The 21,760-nt window shown below is 34.9% G+C and overlaps 1 protein-coding gene across 17 annotated transcripts in view; it reads left to right on the top strand.

Moving 5' to 3' along the window:
• Window positions 1-21,760, top strand: part of rho-5 (rhomboid-5) — a 1,371,034-nt gene that overhangs the window by 864,303 nt on the left and 484,971 nt on the right. For all 17 annotated transcript variants that reach the window (XM_067758076.1, XM_067758085.1, XM_067758087.1 and 14 more), the window contains 2 exons: window positions 17,225-17,479; window positions 17,534-17,791. In XM_067758076.1, coding sequence (XP_067614177.1) covers window positions 17,225-17,479; window positions 17,534-17,791 — 513 coding nt within the window. The remainder of the gene's footprint in view (window positions 1-17,224; window positions 17,480-17,533; window positions 17,792-21,760) is intronic.

Raw genomic sequence — 21,760 nt, forward strand, 5'->3', positions numbered from 1 at the left:
AGCTCAAGGCCTAACAATAATTTTTTATCATTATTATTGTTATGATAAATTTTTTCTTAATTGAAACAATTTTTAAATTAGAATAGAAGAAAGAAAAAATTTAGACAACTGCCAAAGCTCGTTGTATAGATCCATTTCGGGAACTGCTAAATTCCTTCATCGGCAACGTTTAGGCGCCGCTGCTATAACCATTCAGCCACCACAGGGGTTTTTTGTTTGTCTTCATTAATCCTACTTCTATTCTGGTTCGTGCCAATTGATATTCACAACACTGCGACATCTGTTGCAGAATGGCTGTGAAAATTGGACTTGTTTGTTGGCAATGCTGCCATAGTGTCATATTTTTATTGACACTTTTTTCCCCGTGCTCTGGGATGTATTAACAATTTTTGTTGTTATATCGGCATACTGATAAACGTTGCCGATGAAGAAATTTAGCAGTTCCCGAAATGGATCTATACAACGAGCTTTGGCAGTTGTCTAAATTTTTTCTTTCTTCTATTCTAATTTAAAAATTTTTTCAATTAAGAAAAAATTTATCATAACAACAATAATGATAAAACATTATTGTTAGGCCTTGAGCTCGATTCGAACCCGCGATATTAAAATCAGTAGGCCGATATAACAACAAAAATTGTTAATACATCCCAGAGCACGGGAAAAAAGTGTCAATAAAAATATGACACTATGGCAGCATTGCCAACAAACAAGTCCAATTTTCACAGCCATTCTGCAACAGATGTCGCAGTGTTGTGAATATCAATTGGCACGAACCAGAATAGAAGTAGGATTAACGAAGACAAACAAAAAACCGCTGTGGTGGCTGAATGGTTATAGCAGCGGCGCCTAAACGTTGCCGATGAAGGAATTTAGCAGTTCCCGAAATGGATCTATACAAGGAGCTTTGGCAGTTGTCTAGTCTAAATTTTTTCTTTCTTCTATTCAAATTTAAAAATTTTTTCAATTAAGAAAAAATGTATCATAACAATAATAATGATAAAAAATTATTGTTAGGCCTTGAGCTCGATTCGAACCCGCGATATTAATATCAGTAGGCCGATATAACAACAAAAATTGATAATATATTATATATTTCAGGGGCGAAAGTTTATACAAGCACTCAGAATTATATAAAAACGCACTTCAAATATTTTATGGGTGATTTTCAAAAATAATTTGTATAATAGAAGACTATTATATATATATTATATATTTCACGGGCGAAAGTTTATATAAACACTCAGAATTTTTTAAAAACACACTTTAAATATTTTATGGGTGATTTTCAAAAATAATTTGTATAGTAGAAGACTATTATATATATATTATATATTTCACGGGCGAAAGTTTATATAAACACTCAGAATTATATAAAAACACACTTTATATATTTAATGGGCGATTTTCAAAAATAATTTGTAAAATAGAAGACTATTATATTTATATATTATATATTTCAGGGGCGATAGTTTATATAAACAATCAGAATTATATAAAAACACACTTTAAATATTTTATGGGTGATTTTCAAAAATAATTTGTATTATAGAAGACTATTATATATATATATATATATATATATATTATATATTTCAGGGGCGAAAGTTTATATAAGCACTCAGAATAATATAAAAATACACTTTAAATATTTTATGAGTGCTTTTCAAAAATAATTTGTATAATAGAAGACTATTATATATATATTATATATTTCACGGGCGAAAGTTTATATAAACACTCAGAATTATTTAAAAACACACTTTAAATATTTTATGGGTGATTTTCAAAAATAATTTGCATAGTAGCAGACTATTATATATTTCACGGGCGAAAGTTTATATAAACACTCAGAATTATTTAAAAACACACTTTAAATATTTTATGGGTGCTTTTCAAAAATAATTTGTATAGTAGAAGACTATTATATATATATTATATATTTCACGGGCGAAAGTTTATATAAACACTCAGAATTTATTAAAAACACACTTTAAATATTTTATGGGTGATTTTCAAAAATCATTTGTATAGTAGAAGAATATTATATGTATATTATATATTTCACGGGCGAAAGTTTATATATGCACTCAGAATTATATAAAAACGCACTTTAAATATTTTTTGGGTGATTTTCACGAGTGAAAGTTTAAAAAACGACACTAAGAATTATATGATTGTTTAGGAAAAACACATCAAAAATTTAGTAACAAAAGTTTACACACACTTTAATTATTTAATGAACAAAATAAAACTGATAATTTTTTGTAAAAAACACAAAATTATGTAACTGATTGGTTTAACTCGTTAAAAAGCACATCGAATTTGATATTAATAATTTACAAATTTAAAATAACTGTTTTGAAAAAAACACGTATTTCCTTTGCAAGTAAAATAATTGTAATTTATCTAAATATTTTATATTTTGAGAACACGTACGATGTATTTGAAGCCGCAATAATTACTGAAGAAATGTTTTAAGAAGATATCTAAGAATGAAGGAGTTAGGTAGAAATAATATGCACTCTAGGTATTTACTGACAATAAAAATCGTAGTAGTTTTGAAGGAAGCGTGTATATACGTAAATGTATGGTTACAGCGCACAATAGCACCGCCAAAAACAGGTACGTTTCTACATAACCTCAGACGTACCAGAAAATAAATGTCGCAAGCAGCATTAGATTTAGTTGAACAGGTAGGTTAAAAGCAGGTAGGAAAATTGATTTAGCTTCGAAGAAGAGCGTTTTAAATTGATAAAAATAAGTTTAAACGTATTTTACTCAAGGCCATTAGAAAGATTAAATAGAGAGGACAAACATTTTGTAAGCGTTAAAAATATGTTCTCCTTTAGTGCTGATATTTATACTATAAGAAAATTCTTTTGTATTCAAAATTGCATGTATAGCACAAATTATTTTGCTTTGAAGAATCGGTTGTATGTAGCCCAATTATTAAAATAGATCAACAACTGCATAAATATATACGTTAACATCTCTTCAAAATTGTAGCTACTAAAATGAAGAAATGACGAAAACATTATTATCTGAACAATGGCTTGTATTCTAAAAATATTATATATTCGACCGAGCTTGGCGATTTTTACATACACCTTTACACGTAATATGTCCGTATCCGGTGAAATTTGAAGCAGCTAAAATGAGGAGTAAAATCCTCTTATTTGAACAATGGAACAAATGTCTAATCGGACGCCTATATACATGTACCCGCTCATCAAATTTTATCAAGATATCTCAAAAATTTAGGGACTAGATTGCATACAAATAGCCAAACGGACAAACGGACATGGCTTAATAACTCAGCTCTTCATCCTGATCATTTCGGTATACTTATTGCTGACACTATCTATTTTCCTTTACGGACTTACAATTTTGGGATTCGTGACGAAATAAATATACCATTTCATTTTCATCAAAGGTATACAAATAGGTAGGTACTTTGTGAGAGGATGCAAAGCTTCACGTTTTTTGTGGCCTGCATGTAAAAAATATGACTACGAATCACGTATTTCAACAATATATGACGTAAACATAACTATTTGATGAATTTTGAAGCTTCTATCAGTAAAAAAGGGGCAAACATGACAGTTTATATGGGGTATATAATATATATTCCACCGATCTCTATGATTTTTTCAGACAACAATATATGCTATACACGAAAGCATTTGGTGAAATTTGAAGCTTCTAGCTGTTAAAATGGTGCTGAAATTCCAAAAAAAAAAAATATATATATAGCATATATACCACGGATCTCTATGATTTTTTCACGCAACAATATATACTATATACGTAAGCAATTGCTGAAATTTGAAGCTTATAGGTGTTAAAATGGGGTAGAAATTGCGAAAAGTATCTTATCTGAACAATCGGTTGTATGAGATATATACTATATATACCACCGGTCTCTATGATTTTTTCAGACAACAATATATGCTATACACGTAAGTATATTGTATACCATCATATATATATTATATATATCACCGATCTCTTTGATTTTTTGACACAACAATATATACTTTATACGTAAGCAATCGGTGAAATTTGAAGCTTATAGCTGTTAAAATGGGGTAGAAATTGCGAAAAGTTTCTTATCTGAACAATCGGTTGTATGAGATATATATTATATTTACAACCGATTTACAACCGATCTCTATGATTTTTTCAGACAACAATATATGCTATATACGTAAGCATTCGTTGAAATTTGAAGCCTCTAGCTCTTAAAATAGGGCAGTAATTACGAAAAGTTTCTTATCTGAACAATCGGTTGTGGGGGATATATACTATATATACGACCGATCTCATCAATTTTTTCAGGTTACAATATGTGCAATATACGAAATTATATGGTGAAGATTGAAGCTCCAATCTGTTAAATTGATTAAGATATGACAAAAATCCTCTTTTTCTGAAAAATCGGTTGTATGGAGGATATATGCTATAGTAGTCCGATCCGGCCGGTTCCTGCAAATGTCTAATCGGACACCCAAATACACCCGCTCACCAAATTTTATCAAGATATCTCAAAAATTGAGGGACTAGTTTGCATACAAACAGACAGACGGACATGGCTAAATCAACTCAGCACTTCATCCTGATTATTTCGGTATACTTAATGGTGGGCCTATCTATTTTCCTTTAAGGACTTACAGTTTTGAGTTTCGTGGCGAAATTAATATACCATTTCATTTTCATGAAAGGTATAAAACGTGTTATATTGGCGCAAATTCCGTGATGGAACGTAAAAGTTTAAAGTCTCCAAAATCATGGGACAATCGATATTGCATTAGTAATGCCGTAGATAAATATTATCGATGAGATAACCCTTCTACACTCTAACGTATGCAGATTTATTAGCCTACACCTTGAGATATATGAGGGAAGGGGCAAATCAAATCTTATATCAGATAAACAGTATTTCATAAATATTTTTTGTACACGTTCAATTCTTTTCTTATTTACCGCTTAAAAGGGACTCCATATTATGGAACCATATTCAAGCCTAGATTATACAAAGGTATTGTACCATAGGTTTTTAGTATATGGGTCCTTAAACTCAGATCCATTTCTTTTAATAAAGGCCAATAGGGAATATGCCTTGGGGATTATAAAATTTAGATGCTCAGTAAATGTAAACGATGAGTCGAATACAATACCCAGATCTCGGATTTTGTTCACCCTAACTAAAGGCATATCACTGACGTAATAAGTTCAAATCAACTTATTATATAATTTTGAGTACGTTACGCAGTAACGCTTTTTGGCATTAAGTGCAAGCATGTTTTTACAGCACCAGCCATTATAATTATTTAACTCTGATTGAAGAGTGAGAACATCGGACTCATTCTTAATTTTGAAAAAGATTTTTAGTCATCAGCGTAGAGGAGATAACTGCATTGCTTGAAACAAACACTCACGTCATTTATAAAAAGAATAAAAAGAAGAGGACCTAGGATACTTCCCTGAGGCACACCTGAGGTTGCTACGTATGGTGATGATGTTACATTATCAATGACAACAAAATTTACTCTGTTAGATTAATAGGAATATATCCCCTGCAAAAATGCAGAATGGAAACCCAATGTTTGTAATTTTGCCAATAGAGGTCTGTGAGATACTCTATCAAAATCTTTAGATATGTGTGTATAGATGCAGTCAATTTGACAGCCATCTGTGAAAGCCGAGATACAATAATTTGAGAAAAATAGCAAGATTGGTAACTGTCGAACGTCCTGGAATGAAATTATGCTGATATGGGAAGATATAACTCTTAACCAATGATAATAATTTACTCATCACCGTTTTCTCAAAAAGTTTAGAAATAACCGGAATCTAGTTGGTAACATCTTTTTTACTACCACTCTTATGAATAGGTTGGATAAGAGTAGTTTTCCATTCATCTAAGAAAGTTCCCGACCTTAACGATAAGTTGAATAAATGCAACAACGGCTCAGCAATGGAACCAACACATTGCTTTGGAAAGAACGATGAGAATTGTTGAAAATCACATTGCTTTGAAATTTTGATGGTCTGAATACTTAGCGTGATGTCGTCAATATTAAGAACTAACGAAGAGAAGTTGAATGAAGAGATTATCCCATTCAACATGGCTCCATCGTCAGTCCACGAATTATCAGTGGCAAAGTTTGCTTTAAAAGATTCCGCAAATAATTTAGCAGATTCACTAGGCGATGACGATATCTTATCCTGATAGGTCACAGACAATGGAATTACTGAAACGGACTGCTTGGAACGAATAAAGTTCCAAAACGATTTGTGATTCGATTTAATATTATTCTCAAAGTTAAGAATGTATCGATTATATAGAAATTTATCAAGGCAATTAAATTCTTTCACATACTTCAAGTATTCTTGCTTGAACTGAGGGATCCCGCATTTAAAAAGTTTATAATATTTATTGCGGAGATTTTTTAGTCTCTTTAGGTTTTTATTATACCATGGCAATTTGTAAACCCTAGTTGGAAAACGAGGGATATTGTTATAACTATTTCCAAAATACCACTTTTAAATAAATCAAAGCAGCTAGTGAGATCACAGTCACGGAAAAGAGACTGTCAATCTATATTTGAGATTAAGTTATTAATCAAACCAAAATCACAGCGACTATAATTGAAACCAACATCATTATTGTATTCTATGCGTCCAAACTCATAAAATTTAAGTTCCAAGATCAATGGTACATGATGTTTATCAGTATTAGATAACGGGCAACAAGCACGAATCAAAGTATAATTAAGATCATTACTAACAAATATGAGATCTAGGATTCTATCAAGTGAATTCACAAAATTATTGATTTTTACTAATTGTAAGCTATAAAATCCATCAACTACATATATTTCTATAGCTTGATTTATATTCGTAGGTATGAGAGTAATCTCACCCGGAAGATAACTCCAGATAATTTTATTTAGATTATAAAAATAAATTAGATTAGAGTTTCCTAAAATACAGAGTTTGGACTCCAAGTTTGTCCTAGATACATGCAATGTATTATCAACATGAGCTTCGTATACCCTATCTGGACTATTAGGTGGAATATAAGATGCACTAGAATATAAGATGCACCTGATCAAGAGATCCTCCTCGGGAGAGTCCCGTATTTTCACTATCGCGATCTTTGCGAAAAACATTGTATAAATTTTTATCAAAAAATTCATTATCAGATAAATTTTTGGTGAACCAGGTATATACCAGAACTATCAGGTCATAGCCCTCACTCGAGGTAGCAGAATATACAGCGGAGGCTTTAGTTCTCATTCCTGATATATTTTGAAAATATATTGTCACCGACTTCTTGGAAGAACGAGCAGTTCCAATTGAAACAGTTATGGACTCGCTTTCTGCGTCAGTCCTCTTTGAAAAAAACGAAAAGGCCTAATTTTTACGTGCGATGGCCAAATTGACGCATCAAGCAGTTTGTTATAGTTGGAAGGGGAGACACCAAGTTTAAAATTAACATTAATTATAGACTTACCATCTACGTCGTTTTTTACCAATCTTTGGCATCGTATCAATGAAGGCGATATGTTCGCAGCTTTTGAGACATAGTCAATAATTGCTTCCTCACTTACAGTTGACTTAAATGACGATAAATGCAGCAATTTTTATCATACACGAACAGCCAAATTAGCATTGGGGTTAGGACCAACAAGTAAAGGTCGCGGTTTTTGGTTGTTCTTGATCACATTTTCAGAATTTTTCTTCTTTTGTTTACTGGGATGCGCAATAACTGAAGATGCAGAAGTAAGAGAAGCGGCCGGCTCATCAACGTCAGAAGCAGCGGCAGCGATACTAGCATATCTAGAACACCCATCGACAGCAGTAACTGAAGAAGCAGAAGTAAGAGCAGCGACCGGATCAGCAACGCCAGAAGCAGCGGCAGCGATACTAGCATAAGTAGGACACCCATCGACAGCAGCAGCTACACCATCAGCATGACTCGTTTTTACAGCAACAACATCAATAGCATTCGGCACTGAGCGCGTGGGAGATTTCGATGCTTTTTGTTGGCATTGCGTTTTGTTTATTGCACTTTGTGCTTGTTTCTCACTTGGTTCAACGACTTTGGCTTTTGACTGCGTTTGACGAACATTGTGTGAATCTTTAGATTTAATTTGCTGAATATCACTATTCAAAGTTTTTATAAAGCTACTGAGAGCACTAAGACTTTTTTGAGTCTCCGCAATTTTCGACTGCATAATTGACGGCAGACCAACAACACAAATGTCACATCTGTAAAACAGATTATTGTGGTTTTTTAAAATCTTTATTATGTTTTCATTAATATTCGCAAATTTAATATGCATTTTAGCATTGCAAACGCCACAAATTAGGTGATCAACATCACTACAAAATCCTGTGCACTTAACACAGTTTTTCATTGCGTTAAAATAGTGAAATACACAGAGCGAAGTTTAAACATGTCTACTCCCGACGACTGTTGTTTTACATAGTGTATATATATCTCTTTATTCAGACTATTTAAAAAGAGAAACCATTTATTTAAAACCACATCTCTATGATTTTTTGACACAACAATATATACTATATACGTAAGCAATCGGTGAAATTTTAAGCTTATAGCTGCTAAAATGGGGTAGATATTGCGAACAGTTTCTTATCTGAAAAATCGGTTGTATGAGATATATATTATATATACAACCGATCTCTATGATTTTTTCAGACAACAATATATGCTATATACGTAAGCATTCGGTGAACTTTGAAGCTTCTAGCTGTCAAAATTGGGCTAAAATTGCGAAAATATATATATGTACTATATATATATACTATATATACCAGCATATATATACTATATATACCACCGATCTTTATGATTTTTTCAGACAACAATATATGCTATATACGTAAGCATTTGTTGAAATTTGAAGCCTCTAGCTCTTAAAATAGGGCAGTAATTACGAAAAGTTTCTTATCTGAACAATCGGTTGTGGGGGATATATACTATATATACGACCGATCTCATCAATTTTTTCAGGTTACAATATGTGCAATATACGAAATTATATGGTGAAGATTGAAGCTTCAATCTGTTAAATTGAGTAAGATATGACAAAAATCCTCTTTTTCTGAAAAATCGGTTGTATGGAGGATATATGCTATAGTAGTCCGATCCGGCCGGTTCCTACAAATGTCTAATCGGACACCCAAATACACCCGATCACCAAATTTTACCAAGATATCTCAAAAATTGAGGGACTTGTTTGCATACAAACAGACAGACGGACAGACGGACATGGCTAAATCAACTCAGCTCTTCATCCTGATTATTTCGGTATACTTAATGGTGGGTCTATCTATTTTCCTTTAAGGACTTACAATTTTGAGTTTCGTGGCGAAATTAATATACCATTTCATTTTCATGAAAGGTATAAAACGTGTTATATTGGCGCAAATTCCGTGATGGAACGTAAAAGTTTAAAGTCTCCAAAATCATGGGACAATCGATATTGAATTAGTAATGCCGTAGATAAATATTATCGATGAGATAACCCTTCTACACTCTAACGTATGCAGATTTATTAGCCTACACCTTGAGATATATGAGGGAAGGGGCAAATCAAATCTTATATCAGATAAACAGTATTTCATAAATATTTTTTGTACACGTTCAATTCTTTTCTTATTTACCGCTTAAAAGGGACTCCATATTATGGAACCATATTCAAGCCTAGATTGTACAAAGGTATTGTACCAAAGGTTTTTAGTATATGGGTCCTTAAACTCAGATCCATTTCTTTTAATAAAGGCCAATAGGGAATATGCCTTGGGGATTATAAAATTTAGATGCTCAGTAAATGTAAACGATGAGTCGAATAGAATACCCAGATCTCGGATTTTGTTCACCCTAACTAAAGGCATATCACTGACGTAATAAGTTGAAATCAACTTATTATATAATTTTGAGTACGTTACGCAGTAACGCTTTTTGGCATTAAGTGCAAGCATGTTTTTACAGCACCAGCCATTATAATTATTTAACTCTGACTGAAGAGTGAGAACATCGGACTCATTCTTAATTTTGAAAACGATTTTTAGTCTTCAGCGTAGAGGAGATAACTGCATTGCTTGAAACAAACACTCACGTCATTTATAAAAAGAATAAAAAGAAGAGGACCTAGGATACTTCCCTGAGGCACACCTGAGGTTGCTACGTATGGTGATGATGTTACATTATCAATGACAACAAAATTTACTCTGTTAGATTAATAGGAATATATCCCCTGCAAAAATGCAGAATGGAAACCCAATTTTTGTAATTTTGCCAATAGAGGTCTGTGAGATACTCTATCAAAATCTTTAGATATGTGTGTATAGATGCAGTCAATTTGACAGCCATCTGTGAAAGCCGAGATACAATAATTTGAGAAAAATAGCAAGATTGGTAACTGTCGAACCTCCTGGAATGAAATTATGCTGATATGGGAAGATATAACTCTTAACCAATGATAATAATTTACTCATCACCGTTTTCTCAAAAAGTTTAGAAATAACCGGAATCTTCGATATTGGACGATAGTTGGTAACATCTTTTTTACTACCACTCTTATGAATAGGTTGGATAAGAGTAGTTTTCCATTCATCTAAGAAAGTTCCCGACCTTAACGATAAGTTGAATAAATGCACCAACGGCTCAACAATGGAACCAACACATTACTTTGGAAAGAACGATGAGAATTGTTGAAAATCACATTGCTTTGAAATTTTGATGGTCTGAATACTTAGCGTGATGCCGTCAATATTAAGAACTAACGAAGAGAAGTTGAATGAAGAGATTATCCCATTCAACATGGCTCCATCGTCAGTCCACGAATTATCAGTGGCAAAGTTTGCTTTAAAAGATTCCGCAAATAATTTAGCAGATTCACTAGGCGATGACGATATCTTATCTTGATAGGTCACAGACAATGGAATTACTGAAACGGACTGCTTGGAACGAATAAAGTTCCAAAACGATTTGTGATTCGATTTAATATTATTCTCAAAGTTAAGAATGTATCGATTATATAGAAATTTATCAAGGCAATTAAATTCTTTCACATACTTCAAGTATTCTTGCTTGAACTGAAGGGATCCCGCATTTTTAAAAAGTTTATAATATTTATTGCGGAGATTTTTTAGTCTCTTTAGGTTTTTATTATACCATGGCAATTTGTAAACCCTAGTTGGAAAACGAGGGATATTGTTATAACTATTTCCAAAATACCACTTTTAAATAAATCAAAGCAGCTAGTGAGATCACAGTCACGGAAAAGACACTGTCAATCTATATTTGAGATTAAGTTATTAATCAAACCAAAATCACAGCGACTATAATTGAAACCAACATCATTATTGTATTCTATGCGTCAAAACTCATAAAATTTAAGTTCCAAGATCAATGGTACATGACGTTTATCAGTATTAGATAACGGGCAACAAGCACGAATCAAAGTATAATTAAGATCATTACTAACAAATATGAGATCTAGGATTCTATCAAGTGAATTCACAAAATTATTGATTTTTACTAATTGTAAGCTATAAAATCCATCAACTACATATATTTCATTAGCTTGATTTATATTCGTAGGTATGAGAGTAATCTCACCTGGAAGATAACTCCAGATGATTTTATTTAGATTATAAAAATAAATTAGATTAGATTTTCCTAAAATACAGAGTTTGGACTCCAAGTTTGTCCTAGATACATGCAATGTATTATCAACATGAGCTTCGTATACCCTATCTGGACTATTAGGTGGAATATAAGAAGCACTAGAATATAAGATGCAGCTGATCAATAGATCCTCCTCGGGAGAGTCCCGTACTTTCACTATCGCGATCTTTGCGAAAAACATTGTATAAATTTTTATCAAAAAATTCATTATCAGATAAATTTTGGTGAACCAGGTATCTACAAGAACTATCAGGTCATAGCCCTCACTCGAGGTAGCAGAATATACAGCGGAGGCTTTAGTTCTCATTCCTGATATATTTTGAAAATATATTGTCACCGACTTCTTGGAAGAACGAGCAGTTCCAATTGAAACAGTTATGAACTCGCTTTCTGCATCAGTCCTCTTTGAAAAAAACGAAAAGGCCTAATTTTTACGTGCGATGGCCAAATTGACGCATAAAGCAGTTTGTTATAGTTGGAAGGGGAGACACCAAGTTTAAAATTAACATTAATTATAGACTTACCATCTACGTCGTTTTTTACCAATCTTTGGCATCGTATCAATGAAGGCGATATGTTCGCAGCTTTTGAGACATAGTCAATAATTGCTTCCTCACTTACAGTTGACTTAAATGACGATAAATGCAGCAATTTTTATCATACACGAACAGCCAAATTAGCATTGGGGTTACGACCAACAAGTAAAGGTCGCGGTTTTTGGTTGTTATTGATCACATTTTCAGAATTTTTCTTCTTTTGTTTACTGGGTTGCGCAATAACTGAAGATGCAGAAGTAAGGGAAGCGGCCGGCTCAGCAACGTCAGAAGTAGCGGCAGCGATACTAGCATATCTAGAACACCCATCGACAGCAGTAACTGAAGAAGCAGAAGTAAGAGCAGCGACCGGATCAGCAACGCCAGAAGCAGCGGCAGCGATACTAGCATAAGTAGGACACCCATCGACAGCAGTAGCTACACCATCAGCATGACTCGTTCTTACAACAACAACATCAATAGCATTCGGCACTGAGCGCGTGGGAGATTTCGATGCTTTTTGTTGGCATTGCGTTTTGTTTATTGCACTTTGTGCTTGTTTCTCACTTGGTTTAACGACTTTGGCTTTTGACCGCGTTTGACGAACATTGTGTGAATCTTTAGATTTACTTTGCTGAATATCACTATTCAAAGTTTTTATAAAGCTACTGAGAGCACTAAGACTTTTTTGAGTCTCCGCAATTTTCGACTACATAATTGACGGCAGACCAACAACACAATTGTCACATCTGTAAAACAGATTATTGTGGTTTTTTAAAATGTTTATTATGTTTTCACTAATATTCGCAAATTTAATATGCATTTTAGCATTGCAAACGCCACAAATTAGGTGATCAACATCACTACAAAATCCTGTGCACTTAACACAGTTTTTCATTGCGTTAAAATAGTGAAATACACAGAGCGAAGTTTAAACATGTCTACTCCCGACGACTGTTGCTTTTACATAGAGTGTATATATCTCTTTATTCAGCCTATTTAAAAAGAGAAACCATTTATTTAATACCACATTCCACTTAATTCTCTATTGGACGATAATCAATTTATATTAAAATCTCCAACTACGATAGATCTCTTGAATCTCAAAATATCATTTTCGTCTTTTTCCACGAAGGAACTAATATCGGACGCGCAGAATTCATAGACGCACGAGATGTGCATATTTGCTTTAATTAACTTTATGGTCAAAAAGCTACTTCCTACTAGAGAAGAAAGAACCGTTTTGTGTACAAAAATCGCGCATCTACCTGCTCTATTTGATATACGATTTGCAAAATAAGCATTATAATCTCTCAAATTGAAATACTTATTTTCGTTTTCAGATATCCAAATTTCACTCACAGCAATTACATGAATAGTTCTGCCCTCGATTGCGTGTTGATGAATCAACATATCAAGGTCATGTAATTTATTTCTAATACTCTGTATATTTAGATACAGAATATTAATATTGTTATTGATAAAATTTAGTTCGTTTAATTCGTACTTTACATCAACTTTATATGCCGTATTATTCACTTCATTAACAAAATTCATGAATTTTTAGAATATAAGCTTAAATATGTATATTACGGGACTTTCGGGACAAAGGGATTTACAATACTAGCTTTTTATATCTTCTAATTCCTTTATTTGTATAGCAGCAGTGTCGTTGGGTTTTCTTACGAACACCTTCGCATTTTTGACCCAAATAATTTTGTAGTTTTTTTGTTTGCTTTGTCTTTCACCTTTTTCATAAGATCGCTGAGCTCTTTTTCCGTCAGCTGATGAAAGTTGACGTTCTTTCCCTTCATATCTGCATTCGTTATTATTTTGCTTACATTTATATGCCCACCTTTTTTGCTAAACTCGAAGCATTTCATTTTTAACTCGCTACTTCTAATTTTCACTATCAAAGGGTATGATTTAAATTTATTGTTTTCACTTTGATAAACATTTAGGATTTATCATAGTGAATTTTTGCATTTACTTGAGCAGGAATTTTTAAAACAACAGTTTTAAGTCGACGTCTTTTATTTGAGGTAGATATGTTATTATTAGTTTGTTTTTATTTCTTTCTTGCTTTATTTCTATCACATTTCGCTCTAATGTTCTCATTTTGATTTTTGAATTTTCACCGCTTGCTTTGAGCTCTTTCAATTCCTTCTTTATTTGCCTATTTTCTCCTGTTAGTCTATCAATTTCCTTTTTTAGTGCATCAAAACTGCCACTTATATGCTCTAGCGACTCTCTTATTTTTTTCATCGCTCTTTCTTGCACTTTAAATTCTTTATTTAATTTATCAATAATTGACGAAAGGTTGGCAGAAGTGGTTTCGTTGTCACTTGAATCGCTTGAGGTTAAAAGCTTTTCTTTGTTATTATGTTTCTTATTTATTCTTGTGTTTGGCGCCATTCTTAAATCTCTTTTATAGTCTTTCGCAGTTTGAGTTTTATAAAAATTTTGTTGTTGTTTGCGAATTAACAAATTTCAAACACGCTTTGCCGACCAAGTCACTTTATTAATTTAGTTTTATGTATTTTTCGAAGCTTTCAACACTTTTGATCACGTGAAATAATATTTCTTTTACTGAGCTGCAATTATTGCATCCTCTCACTTATGATGACATTTCGCGCTTATGATTGCCATTTAACAGAATGTTTTCGTTTGTACTTTTTGGACTTTAACAAACGAATTTTTAAAGCAAAAGCGACATCATAACGCCCTGTCCATCTAGTAGGGTATAATGTTTTTAATGTTATTGAAGTTGAAAAGACACTATCTTTATTAGATATAAAACTTGATAAAATAGTCCATCTTTCGATACTATGTCCAAAAAAATTTTCAATTTGTTGAATTGTTTAAAAAAACGAATCAACATTATTTTGTTTAGTTTGGTTGAAATGCTTAATGATTAACTTGAAATTATATTATGGTCTTTAGTTGTCTCAGTTTGGTTTTTAAGCAGAACTTATAAAAATATACTTTTCAAATAAAATAAAATACTCAGGTACAACGTAAAAAAATACTTTTGAGCTCGTGGCCTCTGGGATCGGGGCCCCGTGGCATTTTGCCAGCGGTTTGTAAGGTAAAAGTAAATGTTGTGACTTGCTTAAAGATATAATCGCATATCAAGTAATGATGACATGACGTTCACATCACACCACTCAACTAGGTTATTAAGATCCGATTGAAGAAGTGCCCTATCTTCAGGTGAGCGAATGGGCATAACCAGTTTGACATCATCAGCGTACATCAGCGGCATGCAGCGCTTCAAAACATGTGGGAGGTCATTAATGAAGAGCAGGAACAATACTGGACCAAGGTGACTGCCCTGGGGAACTCCAAAAGGTACCTCGATGAATTCAGACAAGCAATTGTTAAACACAACGGTTTGCTTTCTTCCTTCCAAGTACGAAGAAACCCAAGAGAGAAGCAGTGATGGGAAACCCCATCGATCGAGTTTTAGTAGGAGTAAGGAATGGGGAAATTTATCAACCGCCTTACTGAAATCAGTGGAAATGACTTCAACTTCGCAATTCGTCCTAAAGTTATTGGATAAAAGGGTTGTGAACTCCAGCAAGTTAGACACATTGGACTTACCCTTGCAAAAGCCATGTTGTGTCAGGTCTACTGATGTAAAAGCCAGTTGTTTTGTGACAATTGATTCAAATAATTTTGGAAAGCACAAAATTTGGCTATTCCTCTATAGTTTGTGACACAAGATCTACTCCCACTTTTATAAAGTGGCATTAAAAATGACTCCTTCCACTTCTTAGGGAAGCGAGGCATTAAATAAGCAGGTAAGGGGTTGACAAAGAAATTGAGCGCAAGTTCTTAGCACAACAGATGGTATTTCATCAGGTCCACTGAAGTAGGAAATTTTCAGACTTTCCAGATGCGTTAGTACCTCATCTGTATGAATATATGGGATAACTACTGAGTTAAGCGGAGGTAACATATATTGATATTAAACCAGAGGGGAGTCAGGGGTAGTCGAATAATTAGATCTAAAAAAGTCAGCAAACATATTTGCAATCACGCAGTCATTACTAGAAAACTGATCGTTATACTTCATTACAGAAGGAAACCCTTTATTTTTATTTATTTTTTTTTTTTTGAGTTGACGAATAAAATTATTTTGGATTGGAAGAGATCCAATGCTTAAATCTTCATCAGATAATTCTTATAGCATCTTATTTGTATCCTGTTGTACTTAAGGCGCAAGATGGAATATGCAGCATAATCCCTATTAGAACCAGATAATTTGAAACGTTTAAAAAAGTGTGTTTTAATTATTTAAATGGATACAAATATATTATTTCAACATTCGCGGGACTAAAGTCCGCTACTACCGGAATTTTTGGAATGTAAAAAATTCGCCTGTATGTTTATAGAAGTACATGTGTATGTGTTATTTTGTTCGATGGGCTCAAGGTCCAGGCAGACTTGCCACATATCCATATAAAACAGCTGATCGAACCAAACTTATAAAAATCAATGCAATTGGTCAATAGTGCCATATACACGCTCTAGCCATAACTATACCATATTCAACCAATTGGTTTTTGGTTATTCGCCATATCCATAGAAATATTTGAATTGGTCCTTGGATCCTTTTTAATTAAGTGACTTATTATTTGTGCAATTTGTTATTAATTTTTGCTGTTTCTTCTTTTGTATGAAATTGTTCCATTCTTAAGGTTAAGTCACCAAAAACCTTTGCCAATAGATATAGCTCAGCAAAAATATGGTTATGACGAAGGCATTATTAATATGTCAACTTTGCCGTGAGTAATTATTTGTTTATCGAAATGGGCCTAGACAATGTTCCTGATGCAAACGAACATATTTTTATAACTTTTACATGATTTTAAGAATATTAAGTAAATATTGTTAGCCTATAAATAACTATATAAATTGCAAGATTTTGTTAAGTACACATAAACACAGAAATTTATTTCAGATATCCTGTTTGGATAACGTCTGCGGTATGCTGCCATTCATTTCTGTTGAGGTGCCTGATCAATTTTATCGTATTTTCACATCGCTTTGCTTACATGCTGGCGTCCTACATTTGGCTATTACAATTACACTTCAACATGTCTTTCTTGCCGATTTGGAGCGACTCATCGGTCCCATTCGCACGGCAATTCTATATATCGGTTGTGGACTGGCAGGCAATTTGACCAGCGCTGTACTTGTGCCGTACAAGCCGGAAGTAAAAAATATATACCTTTATAATACATATCTTATTACTTAACTTATTACGTAGGTGGGACCGTTAGCGTCATTATCTGGAGTGATTGCTTCTTTCACTGTGCTGCTTATCCTTATTCATTGGAAGCAATTATGTAAACCTCACATTGCACTATGCAAACTTGTTTGCATAACAGCAATACTTTTCGGAATCGGCACACTTCCTTGGCAACTAAATTTTGCGGGCCTATTAGCGGGTGCATTCTGTGGCATTTTCTTAACTGTTGCATTGGTACCTTTTGTCAGCATCACCGAGTATGAACGAAAAGCAAAGGTACGTATAGATTCCAAACATTAACATAAGAATATGCATAGCAAGGACGGAAAATAATAACCAACATTATTTTTGGTTACGGTAAACAAAATCGAAATGTTTTTTTTTTTGTTATTAGTATCAAAACCACGTTGCTTGCATCTACAATTTCAAAATATTAAATGCGCCGTATATGTGATGATTACGAAACGGGCTTGCACGCAGATATTGACCGAGCTCGTTGAAATCCTACTGTGACCTTACTGTTCATTTACTCGCTTCGGGCAGCCAGTTTATCCTTTACATCGGATTAGGTTTAATACCTAATCGGAAAGGTAGCAACTGACTAGAGTTGCTTCCGTGATGACAACTTTTGTATGGATTATGACGGACGAAACATGGCTCTTAAAACTCTAAAAGAGCTATTCTGGTATTTTTGTTTATCCGATACCATCTCGGCAACTGTTAAAGTATTTGGTTGAAATTTGATACGCGGCTAGTGTACTACATATTTGAATATATGTACATTTTAAGCCTTGACACTATGTTTTAAGAAGGTTGCCACCTAATTGAAATAATAGCAGTAAATGACCTTAGCCAATATGGGTATCAAAGTAAAGATACTTCAACAAAATAATCATAAGTAGGGTAACCACCTAGGGTTATAACATAACGTTGCTGTTGAAGACATGATCCAATTGTCGGATTAAGTCCGTCCCCTCCGTCTGGCAACACTCAGCCCGTGCGGCCAAGCGCAAGCAGTGCAGCTCAGCTGTGTCTACAATAATAACCACGCTCACAACCGTGGTTAATCAGTTTATCTCAAACTACCCGCCCACACGTATTGTCAACGTTAAGTGAAGTTTATCGCTCGCCCGCCGTAGAGCAAATTAGATTTTTAAATTTTGTAATTGGCTTTTTTTTTATAAATTACAAAATAAAGAAGAATATACATATTTTTTCTTAACACCGCGTGCTCTCTTTTTATAAATAAAGTGTATAGGGCAAACTTATACAAGGTCCTTCGAGCCGCCCGCCGCACAGTGGTCGGTCTTATATGGAGTTGGTGGCCAAAAATACTTCCAGTAGAGATGTCAACGTGAATCTTTGGTCACCGCTTTACTAATATGTCAGAATTATTTTTTGAGAAAATTGGTGCGGGTGATACCTTTATACCGGCCGACAACCACCCACTTTCACCGCATGCATATAAAAAGTGAGTAGGTGTGGGGGAGGAAAGTGGAAAGATGTGTCCATCGCAAATGCAATGTTTAATAGGATTAAATAAAAAAATCTTGCATACATAACAATAACAATAACAAAACAACAAACACACACAAAAGTTTACATTTGCATATCGTCGACTGGATAAAATAATGTCGTATATTACATGTGAGCACATATAACATTCGAAAATAATTTATAAGGGTGACGCTATAAGAAAACTGTCGCAAAACATAATTAGTGGCAGAAAGTGGCAGCTGATGTTAACACTATAGTATCTTAAAACTTTGACTAATAATACGATATGAGTCCAAATGTGAGGATCGGTGAGGAACCCAACTAAAACTTCAGCTGAAACTGAAATATTTGTGCAAATAAACACTAATAAAGGCACTGGTGAAATTTTAAATAACACAAAAAAAACACAACAAGCTAAAGACACTAAAATTATTTCAAAATAAAGAAAATACCTTTGACTTCAATACTCATTTTTACTTATTTAGATAAAATGATATTTTACATATTTTTAAATAGCTTAAGTTTGACCTTTACCTTGGTATCACCACCGAAACCTGCACCCCTACCACCGTCACTACCACCGAATACACCGCACCACCTGCCTCCAGGCAACTATAGATTCGACCCCAAAACGTATGCAGGAGGTGCGGTGAACAAGGACACTACGACAATACATGCCGAAACCCACGGAAAATTTTTTGCTGGGAGTGTGGCCGGAGCGATATACGCACAATCGAATGTTGCCGTCGACGTTAGGTAAAAGACTGAGGGCTTCACGAAGAACAAGGCGCGGTGAGCCCAAGGAACCCGGCTCATAAACACAACGAGCGGTCGCAACATTTAACAGCAACACGGTGACCATGGCAACGCAACCATCTGAGCTAGCAACACCAAACACAAAACCCATAAAAGAGCGACAAAGAAGCACAGTAGTTAGTTAGCACGGAGCTGTGGTCGTGACCGGAGCTACCATTGAAATGCACCTCGAATGTGTCTGCTCTTCCACCAAGAGAGATCGTTTCATAGGAGTGACTCATGGCTTAAAGTTGCGAATGTTGAGGTTCTACCACCAAACACCGCTTGAGACTTCGTTCACACCGGCGTAGACAAAGGCCCTGCCACAATGACGCGCAACCGCGAACACGTGACGTCCATTCGCCTGCGCCGATGTCGACCGCGCCGCGACAATAAAAAACAGCACCGCAGCGACGCGACCGCCCAAACGCCACTGAGACGCCAGCAAGACGCCGGACTGTTAAGGCCCGCCACCAAAGTCGAGGATACCGCAAGATAATCTAAGTGAATTTGCAAATGAAGTATACAAACACGTTTTCTTTTATATTATAGTATTTAAGCAATCAATCAATAAAGTGAAGTATTATATTAAATCGATTTTCAAGGTGCCCCTTAAATACAAATTTTTTGTAAGCGAACCCTGGACACGGCGAGTATACCCCATCAATTATTAAAGAAGCAACGGGGCCTCGGATAAGCTTCGTTACAGATTCTAAAAAATTAATATCAGCTGCCACTTTCTGCCACTAACTACTTTTTGCGACAGCGTCACCCTGATAAATTACTGTCGTATGTTATATGTGCTCACATGTAACATACGACATTATTATATCCAGTCGACGATATGCAAATGTAAATTTTGTGTGTGTTTGTTGTTTTGTTTTTGTTATGTATGCAAGATCTTTTAATAACATTAATTTCTTTATTTAATCCTATCAAACATTTTTAAGGACCAAATAAAACCTCATTAATTTGGCCCACACAAAACGACTTCAAAACATATTAAACACAGCATTAACACAACAGCCAGTCACAAAAGGCCCTAGCAACACGACAAACCAACAAGTCTCAGCAAAACAACCAGCGATCACAACACTTAATAGCAACACGAAAAACTAACAAGTTTCAGCAACACAACGAGCGGTCGCAACATTTAACAGGAACACGGTAACCATGGCAACGCAACCATTTCAGCTAGCAACAATAAACACAACAACCATAAAAGGAGCAACACAGCAGCACAGGAGTTAGTTAGCACGGAGCTGTGGTCGTGATCGGAGCTACCAGTGAAGCGTACCTCGAATGTATCGGTTGTATCACCAAGAAAGATCGTTTCATAGGAGTGAATCGGGGCTTCAAGTGGTGAATGTGTCGGTTGTACCACCAAACACCGCTTGAGACTTCGTTCACACACGCGCAGGCAAAGGCCCCCCACAGTAACGCGCACCCGCGAACAGGTGACGTCCGCTCGCCTACGCCGATGTCGACCGCGCCGCGACGCAAGGTAGCAGAGCATCGCCCAGCAATGGAAATGGACGCCGACGCAAGGCGCGGCAGATTATCGCCTCAGCAATACAAGCAGACGCCGGCGCAAGGCGTGGCAGAGAATCGCCCAGGAATACAAGTAGACGCCGGCACAAGGCAGAACAGAGCACCGCGGCAGAGAGAGACGCCGGCATAAGGCGCGACAGGGCACAGACGCCACATAATAACGGGATCCATCTAACGGGATACGGCCGGACCGTTAAGGCCCGCCACCACAGTCAAGGATACCGCAAGATAATCTAAGTGAATTTGCAAATGAAGTGTACAAACACGTTTTCTTTTATATTATATTATTTGAGCAGTCAATGAATAAAGTGAAGTTTTCTATTAAATCGATTCGCAGAGCGCCCTTTAAACACAAATTTATTGTAAACGAACCCCGGAAACGGCGAGTATACCGCAGCAATT

The sequence above is a fragment of the Eurosta solidaginis genome, chromosome X (assembly GCF_040869045.1).
Source record: "Eurosta solidaginis isolate ZX-2024a chromosome X, ASM4086904v1, whole genome shotgun sequence".
Lineage (NCBI taxonomy): Eukaryota > Metazoa > Arthropoda > Insecta > Diptera > Tephritidae > Eurosta > Eurosta solidaginis.